The sequence below is a fragment of the Hyla sarda genome, chromosome 6 (genome assembly GCF_029499605.1).
Source record: "Hyla sarda isolate aHylSar1 chromosome 6, aHylSar1.hap1, whole genome shotgun sequence".
NCBI classification, from domain to species: domain Eukaryota; kingdom Metazoa; phylum Chordata; class Amphibia; order Anura; family Hylidae; genus Hyla; species Hyla sarda.
In genome coordinates, this window is record NC_079194.1 from 274,346,953 (window position 1) to 274,359,016 (window position 12,064).

The following is a 12,064-nucleotide window of genomic DNA, read 5'->3' on the forward strand; positions in this document are numbered from 1 at the left end:
AAAATTTTGCTTTGTAAATGGACCCCTATTTTCTAAACTGCCCTCATAAAATGAGTTTCTGTGCACAACAAGACCACTGTTCTCTAAAGGCTGTCTTTGTTAGCAAAAAAACATTTCCACAGTGGAAAGCCAAAGCAGCTTTGCCTGAGACCCTGCGCATATTTGATGCTGCAAATTTGAAGCTGTATTTATTCATTAAATTTACATTGAAATCGGTAGCTTCAAATCTTCAGCATCCTATGAGTACACCCTTAGGGTAGGGTCACATCTGCTGTATTTTGCTTTGTATATGCTGCTGCATATTTTCCTTCCCATTAAAGTCAATGGGTAGCAAAATGGGCTGTGTATTTTGCTACCCGTTGATGGCACATGTGACCCTACCCTAAATGGGTTTTCTAAGTAAAAGTTCCAAATTACTTTATATTTAGATATTTGATCTGAAGGGGTCCAACACCTGACACCATTGCCAATCCAGCAGTTCCAGGTCTGTGGCGCACACGTACAGAGAGAATGGAGCAAGAATTAGACTTCTGCATACAATTTTTTTATGTTTTATGTTGGATTAGTGCAGCTCATCTTACCCTGAAGTGAATGGCTACAGTAACCCAGCATGGCCACTACACAATTTATGTACCCATCTTCTTCCAGTTCTGTTCTCTGTATATGGGGGTGCTGGGTGTCGGACTCCACACTGAGCAGATATTGATAGGCCATCCTGAAGTGCGCCTGAGCAATTTTTTGTGCAATTTTTTGCTTACCAAAGCAAATTTCAGTTTTCACTTTGTCAGGGGTTTATAAAGTGCGAAAGTCACACAAAAAGTCACAACAGCCTCCAAAGCAGCGTAAATGTAAGCCAGCCCGGACCTGGCTTACAAAACTTGCTTTGGAGAGCGGTATTTCATATTTCCCACCGGGAAATATGAAATCACAGCTGCATAAAGGAGTCGGGGCCCCTGCCGCCGCACATCTCACCCTGCCACCACTTATCGCACCCCGGCCACCACTCATCTCCCTCGACAGAAGTAGTGCTGCCACTACTAAGAATGTAAAGTAAATTTAATCAAAAAACGTGTTTATAAAAAAAATTATAATTATTCCCAAAAAAATCCTACTGCAAGCCCTCTTTAAGCATTTTATTAATTAAAAAAAAAAAAACACGGTCATCGTAGTCAACTGAAGACAAAGAGGTCCTCTGCATACATGGATCTGAAATGAGAAGAAAAAAATCCACAAAAAATAGTTTAGTACATTTAAGGGGGAAAAAAAGTAGTAAAAACTTTTAATAAACACAGGGGAGAGGAGGTGGTGTTTCCCAGTGGTGTTCTGAAGTTATTTATTGTTTTTTGCTTATGTGTGATATAAAAATTGCATTCTAAAGTAATTTACTGGGTTTTGCTTATGTTAGCCAAATTTATCAACCCCCTGTGATATGATAAATATGTCACACATATGCAAAAACCAAAGTGCCTACAGAACTCTCTTACTAAAACAATGATGATAAATGTCCCCGATAGAGTCTATGGGGGAGAGTTATCAAAACCTGTGCAGAGGAAATGTTGCCCAGTTGCCCATAGCAACCAATCAGATCACTTCTTATATTTTTCACAAGACCTCTGCAAAATGAAAGAAGCGATCTGATTGGTTGTTATGGGCAACTAGGCAACTTTTCCTCTGCACATGTTTTGATAAATGTCCCCCTATATGCTTGTAGAGGACTTGGTGCTGATCTAGGGGGGGAAAGTGTTAAATTGAGGCGCCTAATCGGAGGAAATGTACTGCAGAAAGTTCCTTAAAGCGTTACTCTCATTTGGCATAAAATTTACCCAAATGCTCGTCAGTGTCCATATATGCCCTAAGACCTGTAAACATGATAATAAACGTGATTGTACCTGTAAAATACCTTTAGATTGCTCCAACACTGTGGTCTTGCCCCCTCCCATAGACTTGCATATGCGGGGCAGGGGGTGACGTCACACGGGAGGCGGAGTCGTGACGTCGCGATACCCCGGCCCCGTGGTCACAACCCAGCTGTTTGTGTGCTGGCACAGCGGCGTGCAGCTCAAACAGGTGGGTGGCGAATACAAGATAGCGGCGGGACCCCTGCGGTGAGACATTTTATCCCCTATCCAAAGGATAGGGGATAAGATGTCTCAGGGCTGGAGTACCCCTTTAAACCTGGGGGCATTTCTTCTAGAGCAGTGGGAATTTGCTCTTTTTCTCCCCCTTCCTCTCCCTTGTCAGGAGGCCTGCACATATATTTTTACATTTGAAAATCTGTGTGCCCAAAGTGCATGCTTTTTATATGACTGTAATACAGCCAAAACCACCTCTATATGGTGAAGATACACAAGAAAAAAGTTCATAAAATGACCATAGAGAAATAATTTTGCAAACAAATAATAATTTAGTACTTTTTACTGCTTGTCAATGTGCTGAAAATGCTCCTTATCTGAAGAAGCTGCAAGCTGTCAGGATCTTGTCTGAATCTCACAGATGTTCTGCTCACACAGTTGAAAGCTAGCTGATACACCTTTTTCAAGCTTGAAAAAGGCTGCTTGCACGTAGCTGAGACGTTGCCACTATGACTATGATGGAATAAACGCCACTCACGTTTTTCACCGACGCCTTGGAGTGCTGCAGTATTCTTTTGATATATTACCTGCCTGGAATCCTGTGACCTGGGATCCTTAATGATTGCACCCACCTCTATTGATCACAAACGGTGTGCTGCTACCTTCTATTTTTTTATGTAGGTAGGTAGCTATGTAGGTAGGTAGCCAGGTGGGTATGTAACCAGGAAAAATAATAAGGTAGGTAGCCAGGCAGGTAATTGTGTAGGTAGCCAGGTAGGGAAGTAGCCAGTGCTCCTTCACATCCAAATCATCGTTTCCCTCCCTGTCACCTGCACCCCCCTTCCCTCGTCACCTGCATCCCCCTCCCCTCACCTTCACCCGACCCTTCCCCGTCACCTGCATCCCCCTCCCCTCACCTTCACCTGCACCCCCTCCCCGTCACCTGCACCTCCCTCCCCGTCACCTGCACCTCCCTCTCCCCCCCGTCACTTGTACCCCTTCATCACTTGCACCACTACCCCCTTCATTTGCACCCATCATCATCACTTGCACCCCCATCATCACTTTCACCCCCATCATCATCACTTTGCACCCCCATCATCATCACTTTGCACCCCCCTTCACTTCATCACTTTGCACCCCCCCCTCCCCTCATCACTTTGTACCCCCCCTCTCCTCATCACTTTGTACCCCCCCTCCTCATCACTTTGGACCCCCCTATCCTCATCACTTTGCACCCCCCTCTCCTCATCACTTTACACCCCCCTCTCCTCATCAATCACTTTGCAAACCCCCCCTCCCCTCATCACTTTGCAAACCCCTCCCCTCATCAATTTGCGACCCCCCTCCCCTCATCACTTTGCAAACCGCCCCCCCTCCCCTCATCACTTTGTACCCCCCTCTCCTTATCACTTTGCACCCCCCCTCTCCTCATCACTTTGCAAACCCCTCCCCCTCTCCTTATCACTTTGCACCCCCCCTCTCCTTATCACTTTGCACCCCCCCCTCTCCTCATCACTTTGCAAACCGCCCCCCTCCCCTCATCACTTTGCAAACCGCCCCCTCCCCTCATCACTTTGCAACCCCCCTCTCCTCATCACTTTGTAGCCCCCCTCTCCTTATCACTTTGCACCCCCCCTCTCCTCATCACTTTGCATCCCTTGGTGTAAGCCATCTGCGATCTTCACTATGCATTAGTCTCCCCACTTACGTAATTCCTTACGTGATCCATAACCGCAGCCAGGAGGAGGATTTACCCTGAGGGAATTCTGGATGGTCAAGCATCCGCTTGGACAGGAGGAACGGGAGGCCAGACACCTTACGCACCTCCTTTCAAGCGACTATCGTGTCACGAAGCAGCGCCGAACTAAACTTTTGATCAAGATTTCTATTTTAAATGGGTATCTAAAATATTCTTATATGTTAAAGAGTTATATAGAAACTGAAGCAGAAAAATTTGTGAAAACCAAAATCTGTGTCAGTTTCCAAACTTGGTCATAACCCTAGATGTCATCAATGTACCATGGTCCATATAGGACATTGAGACATCTTAAACTGGCAATGATAGGTCCTTTTATAGACAAAAGAAAAAAGCACAACGGTGCGCCCCTAGTGAGGACCACTACGGTTCGCTGATAATTGTAAAAAACTTGGGGTTCTTATCCTTAGGTGTTGCGCTGAGGGCACAACACGTACTATGTAGCGTCTGGAAGGAATGGTGCAGGTTAGCCACCAAGGGGAACACCCGGGAATGACGTCAGCCAGTCTGGTAGAGACACGGTACGATACAATGAAAATGGTTCCCCTGAATGAAGGCTCTTTTCTCGATGGATTAGTTGAGATATTTTATTGCAACGCGTTTCGATCATGAACTAGTATCTTCATCTGGCCTGATGCAATAAAATATATCAATTAATCCATCGGGAGAAGCACCTTCATTCAGGGGAACCATTCGTACAATCGTACAATAATAGGTCCTTGTCCCACAGCCCTAGAAATAAGTTGACCCCAAGAAGGTTTAAGATACATGCGCCAGGGTTTGTGCCTTCCTGGTTGGCTTATATTATCAGTATTTACTACAGAGGTTATGTGTTTGTTTATATAGGGGTGTTTTTTCTGCCCCATTGATTTATTTTTGATGCTTTGTTTTTGTACAATTACCCAGCAATTATTCTACTTACTATATGATAATATGCCCCTGTGATACCATCATCTTTCCTTGTGGGTGTCATTATTGTAGCCATTATTACAGTTACAGCAATTTCATAAATATTATGGGGGAGATTTATCAAAACTTGTTCAGAGGAAAAGTTGACCAGTTGCCCATAGCAACCAATCAGGGCTTTTTAAAAATGAAAGAAGCAATCTGATTGGTTGCTGTGGGCAACTGCACCACTCTTCCTCTACACTGGTTTTGAAAAATCTCCCCCTATATATATTTTTAACATAAGTTTTTATCTATCAGTAATTGTATTTCTTTAACTCATGTTATATGGAAAAATGGGAACAGAAAGCACAATGGCGCTAAGTGCCGTAAATGGTGGTCAGAACAAATTATCCAAAAATATATATGTGTGAAGGTATATATATCCACCTAAACAGATACAGTGACCCCCCGACCTACGATGGCCCCGACATACGATCATTTCACCATACGATGGCGTCTCAGAGGCCATCACATGTTGAAGGCAGCATCAACATACGATGCTTTTGTATGTCGGGGCCATCGCATAAACGGCTATCCGGCTGCGCTGACTGCTTCAGCTGCCACCGGATAGCCGTTTACGGGGCCCCGTGTGCTCCACTGATGATCCTCGGGGCTCCGGAGCATCCTTTTCGGGATCCCCTGCATCGTCAGCGCTCTCCATTGTCATCATCACGCCGTCCTGTCATCCAATAGGAGCGGCATGCGGAGCGGCATGCGTAGCGACGTGATGGCGGCGACGTGAGAGCGAGGATGCCGGGGAAGCGGAGGCCTTGCTGGAGCGTCGGGAACACCCCGGGGACGCGGCGACAGCGATGGAAGGCGACATCCAGGGAAGCGGTGACGGTCCGGAGCGGCGGGGACACATTAGTATAACCTCCAATACCAGTGGTCTTCAACCTGCGGACCGCCAAATGTTGCAAAACTACAACTCCCAGCATGCCCGGACAGCCGTTGGCTGTACGGGCATGCTGGGTGTTGTAGTTTTGCAACATCTGGAGGTACGCAGGTTGTAGACCACTGTCCTATACTTTTCATTGCACGAAACCCTCAACATACGATGGTTTCAACAAACGATGGTTCATTTGGAACGGATTACCATTGTATGTTGAGGGACCACTGTATACATACACACATATATTTGCAAAAAAAGGTGGCAGTGATGATTATAACAACTGCGGGTATAGGTGGAGGATGGTATCGCACTCACCTCTTCGTGTTGTGCTGCAGGCACAACACTGTTTAGTGCATGGATGGAGTGTAATAGTTCACCCAAGGTCCCCTGGCTGCCTTACATCCGAACCCGATCATCAGCTGTGTCGGTCTAGGCAATGGAGGAGAGTGGTCCCAAAAGGAAGCTGCTCCAGGAGTTTCCAGGGTAGAAAATGCGGATGATATCCGTGGCGCCTTGAGGGTATGTTGCAATAAAACAAGTGTCCTATATTTTTGGGCTACTTGATTATTCAATATAATGACATAAAGTAAAATAGGGGAGCAACGCGTTTCGCAGGGTGACCCCCACTTCATCAGCCTGACGAAGCCGGGGTCACCCTGCGAAACGCGTTGCTCCCCTATTTTATTTTATGTCATGTCATTATATTGAATAAACAAGTAGCCCAAAACATAGGACACTTGTTTTATTGCAAAATACCCTCAAGGCGCCACGGATATCATCCGCATTTTCTACCCTGGAAACTGCTGGAGCAGCTTCTTTTTTGGACCACTCTTCTCCATTTAACTCATGTTATGTCATTCTTTTAAAGGTATGGAACATCATAGGTCGTTCTTTAGTTGTGGACGAAGGAGAAGATGACCTTGGACGTGGATCTCACCATTTATCTAAAGTTACAGGCAACTCAGGCAAAGGGTAAGAGGTTTCACACTATACTGTGTAGGTGTTTTCCAATGCGTATTTTACTCTTTATTTTTTTTTTTACTTTTTATGTCTAATGTTTCTGTTTCTTATGATCAGTGTGGGGAATGTAGGCAGCAGCAGGGAAAGCCTCTCTGTGCAATATTTGGGTACTAGGAGGGGATGCAAAGCTACTTAAAGGGGTATTCCAGGCAAAAACTTTTTTTTTATATATCAACTGGCTCCGGAAAGTTAACAGATTTGTAAATTACTTCTATTAAAAAATCTTAATCCTTCCAATAGTTATTAGCTTCTGAAGCTGAGTTGCTGTTTTCTGTCTAACTATTTTCTGATGACTCACGTCCCGGGAGCTGTGCAGTTCCTATAGGGATATTTTCCCATCATGCACAGCTCCCGGGACGTGACATCATCATTGAGCAGTTAGACAGAAAACTTCAGAAGCTAATAACTATTGGAAGGATTAAGATTTTTTAATAGAAGTAATTTACAAATCTGTTTAACTTTCCGGAGCCAGTTGATATATATAAAAAAAGTTTGTTCCTGGATAACCCCTTTAAGAGAAGACACCTTTAACTCTGGCCTTGTGTTTGAGCATTATGCTTGGTCTGTTAGAAGACTACTAGGTGTGTCACTGTATAGGAATTATGCACACAGAGATATCGCCAAAGAAAAAAGTATATGGACATCTGATATTACAGGAGAGGGATAAAAAATTGCTGTGAAGTCATAGACCATGTGCACTATGAACCCATAGCACAGAAATACTGCCTGAAGTTTTTTCACAGTACAGACGCAATTAAATGGGTTTCCCGGGATTTTTACAATAACATTACGTACATGTGATGCTACAGCCAATCACTGGCCTCAGAGAATAAGAAGAATTTAATAAATCTTTCCAAATTTGTTAGAATTTTACATGGATATAAGTATTCACACCCTTTTCTCTGACACTTGAATGTTAGCTCTGGGGGCTCCAATTTCTCTTGATCATCTCTGAGATGTTTCTACTCTGTGAATGAAGTCACCTGTGGTAAATTCAGATGGTTGGACATGATTTGGAAAGACTGTCTGTATAACGTATCTAAGGCTGCATTCACATTACATTTGCTTGATGACGGCTCCCGTATCCCAGCCAGACCGGCGCCAAAACCCATAGTGGTCGGAAAATTTTTGCCCTGTATCCGGTTTTACGACTGGACCTAAAACCGTGGTATACCACAGTTTTAAGTCCGGTCACAAAACTGGATACGGGACAAAAATGAGCAGACCAGAATCACTATATGACTCTGGTCGGCTCATTAAAGTGAATGGGTTTCGACGCCGGTCCGGCTAAGACACTGGAGCTCCCAGTTTTGAAATTTCCCAGCTGAATGTAATGTGAATGCAGCCTTAGATGACCGTACACATCTGAGCAAAAAGGAAGTCACAAGGTGGAAAGAACTGCCTGCAGAGCTCAGGGTCAGGGGGACAGGGGAATTTCAGCGGTCGGATAGGTTTTAAAGTACTGAAGTACCTTTAACTTACATTTCTTTTCTGGGAAATAGGAAGATTTTAAAAAAGTTTCAACGTTTTAAAATTATTTTATTTGTTAATTACATTTTTAGGTTCCTTTTAGCACTGTTTGTTTTCCATATGCTGTAAAAAAAAAATAAAAAAAAAAAAGCTCCAGCGTATATAGTATATGTATAAATATACCCCTATTACCCGATGGGAGCCAAAAGATTGTCACTTCGGCCTCACTTTAATCTGTATACATCAGAGTTTAGGTTTACAGTCCGGAATTACTTAGACAAAAACAATACAGTATAAAAACATTTACTGGGTTATATACATTTTTACTGCAGTGTGTGGGAATCCATTAAATGTAGCACAATCTTACCTAATTTTGTATCGTGCAAAGTTGCATAAAAGTGCAAACAACTGGGGCAAACTTTACACACCTTTGTTTGCCAGTTATTTGCATAAAGGTGGTCAATGAATGTAAACTGCAGGGAAGGATTTGCATTCTCCAGGTTGTCTGCTTTCAGGTGATAAATAGGGGTTACACCTGTTTTTCAAGGCATTTGATTCCTGTTATGCAATGTAACTTTTTTGCAAATTTTGTAAAGATGTTTGTGTTGAGACAGGAATTTGTATTTACTTAATAATTAGCATATAATGAGCTAAGTCTCCATTCACATTGTGTTTTGCCCCTACATCAGGAAATACCACCGATGTGTTTAAAAAAAAAAATTTAAAAAAAAATTGATGCCTCCGACATGTGTAACTGTATGACAAACAAGAGCAAATGTCTACTGTAAACCACCAATATACAGTACTTTTTTTTTTCTTTTGGTATGTCTAGATGCCGAATGCCAAAAGAACCTTTTTCTTGTGCATTGGGGATACAGCACCGTGTGTATAGGCCCCTGCTGCTAGAGGTGACACTAGACAGATGAAAGTGTTGGCTCCACCTAGGCATACTGTAGACCTGCTATCCACACAAGGCTAACTGGTTTTTATTTATTTTCTTTTCCCTTTTCGGTTACCAGGAGGGTCATCAGCGTGTGCTGCCACACTAGATAAACCCCCTGTTAGGGTGCCAGGAAATAGGTTTTACTATATCTGCATTCCCTGACACCAGTCTCCCATTTCCCTACCAACTCTATACGCAGTTGGAGTGTGCACCTAAAGATATTGGGGTGTTTTTGTCTCTCTCTTTCTGGCCCCTGTAGTGCTGCGCCCCTATTGTTCCTCCTTCTCACTGGAGCCGGTCTGTCTGTGAGGTTCCCCTCCCTCTGGCAGTTGCTAACCACACAGATGCCCTCTGCAGGATGCAGACTTTAAGGACCTGCTTGCTAGGGAGTGGAAGCGCCTCAATCAGCACATGTCCCAGATCAGCTGATCCTCAACATCCAGACTTTCCAAGAGTACCATCCTTCCCTTAGCAGGTGGTGTTTCTCTTAGTTACCTGGTGGACGGAAAGCTTGATGCCTTTTCCAAGGCTGTTTTTGTGGCTGTGGGTTCTGCTCTGGACCCATCCTTCTTATCCACCTGGATTAGCAAGACATGCTTTACCTAGGCCAAAAGACTTTATCAGGGCATCGCCTCTGATACCCCATGGGAAGATCTTTTGAGTATGCCAACCACATCTACCTGCTCACAGATGCACTCTTTCATTTTCAGACTGACCTCCTTTAACAAGGTCCACTATTTCACCCCAACTTCGCTCCATGCCGGATGACTGGCGATCACTGCCGCCACGTCCCCTCCATTCATGTCTATGGGAGCAGGCATGACAGCTGTGTACTAACCATCATGACCCCTCCCATAGACATTAATGGAGGGGGCGTAGTGTGACGCCACGATCACGGAAGCCCCAGGCTTTCATGACCGTAACTCCAGAGTGCTGGCCCGGAGATCACGGTGGGTCCCTGCGGTCGGACCCCCTCCCATGATCATACATGTTAACCCCTATCCTTTGGATAGAGGATATGGAAATGTTTGATGGATGTAGTAGAAATATTTCCCGGCCAATACGCTGAACACTAAAAATGCACTGTGAATAAACACTGTGTTGTCTTTGTTTTGTTTATAATTGTTTCTTTTTATCCTTTGCACAATCCTCTTTCATAGGTTGGCTTGTGGAATCATTGCCCGCTCTGCTGGCCTTTTTGAGAACGCAAAACAAATTTGTTCTTGTGACGGCATAACCATATGGGAAGAAAGAGACTTTCCTATAGCTGGCCCAGAACGAAAAAAAGGGCACCCTACCTATGCACACTTGTAGGGATAGTGGACTTGTCTTGCTTACTGGAATTATCTAGCTATATAGTGCCTGCACTCTTTACAAACCAGGATTTAAAAGATATGGCAGACATTACACAACTACTCCCACCAGCTTCTCTAGCTTTTGGTGACATCTGTGCCTCAGAAGAATGCCACTCTTCAGCTCACTTTAAAAGTCTACTAGGCAAATTGGACCAATTGAATTACCTATAAATCTAATGGAATTTTAGAATATAAAGTTGTACTGAACATTATTTATTTCCTGGTAAATCCATTGCTTAAAATGTGTATCATAAAAAGTATTGAATCAGCTGGGTCCACATTCCAGTGATACATTATTTCTGTGCCCCAGTCTGACCGCATGTCTCAGCACCCGAAATGGCAGCTGTCACTTTAGGTCCTTAGACAGCGGTCAGACTATGGACGCAAAAATCTGTTCAATTTGTCATTATATAGCCTATAACACTGATCTGCTACTGATTCGGTCATTGCTAAGGAGTCTGTGGTATTTGAGATTATAAAACATGTTGTCCAGAAAATGATTTATAATGTAATGTGTTTTTTTGTTTTTTTTTAATGATTTGGATATTTAAATTTATAAGAAGTCTTTGATATTTGAGATTATAATACATGCTGTGCAGAAAATGTGTATAATAAACATTTATAATTTAACATTTTGGGTTTTTTAATCGTTTAGAAAGAAAATTTTTAGGAAATTTTAACTGTTTATATTTATATATATTTCTTCATCTTTTTTTTTTTGTAAATGTTAGGGCAAATCTGCTTCTGTTTTTAAATCCTAATAGATTAAAAATTATTTTTTCAATAAAGGGGTATTCTCATCTTGACATTTTTTTTTTTTTTTTTTTTTTTTTAGCATATCCACAATATATGCCATAAATATCTAAGGAATGCCTGAGATCAAGGCCCTCTCAGCCCCCTATGGCCTGCTTGTGGCAGCCAGAGTTGATTGGAAAGTCAAAAACAGGCAAAAAATATTTTAAGTAGATTTTTGCATAACTCCCATTGACTTTAATCGAGTTACATAAACCTGTTTACGTTCTAGACATGTAGGAAGATAAAAGAAACAAGGTGCACTTTATGCCGTTACTCGAGATACAACCTGTGGCCACAATGATGCCAAGTGAGGTGCTCACGTAATGGTGATGTGATTAGGGCACAACACCATAAAGCTCGCATAGATCGATATATGATCACAGTGTGCAGGGGCTGCCGACATCCACCATGACCCAGACGACGTATTTTAAAAGCAATGCCACTTTCTTCCTCTAGTCCTTTAGGGGCCCTGGACATGAGAAAGAAAGTGGCAATGCTGTCGAGACTCGTCGACCTTCTATATACCAATAAAATATTCTTGCTTCAGAGACTACTTAATCGTCCGTCCGGATCATCTACTGCTTTTGTAAGTTCTCAACATATATTATTGTGGTCAGAGCTGTTTTTTTTTTTTTTTTTTTTTTTTTTAATAAACCGTACTGTATTATCTGCATAGACCTAGATTTGATCTATCACCTCTACCTGGTCTTACTGATACAAATTAACTTTACAGCAGCCAGCAGAGGGTGAAACCATCGCCTATTATCTGTGCTATCTGTATACCAGTGTGATTTTTCATAATAATCCTGC

The 12,064-nt window shown here is 42.9% G+C and overlaps 1 protein-coding gene across 1 annotated transcript in view; it reads left to right on the forward strand.

The window, feature by feature from the left end:
• Positions 1–11,084, forward strand: part of CCS (copper chaperone for superoxide dismutase) — a 44,133-nt gene extending 33,049 nt beyond the window's left edge. The window contains exons 7-8 of the mRNA XM_056527373.1: positions 6,540–6,643; positions 10,265–11,084. Of these exons, the coding sequence (XP_056383348.1) occupies positions 6,540–6,643; positions 10,265–10,418 (258 nt within the window). The 3' untranslated portion in view covers positions 10,419–11,084. The remainder of the gene's footprint in view (positions 1–6,539; positions 6,644–10,264) is intronic.
• The last annotated feature ends 980 nt before the right edge of the window (positions 11,085–12,064 follow it).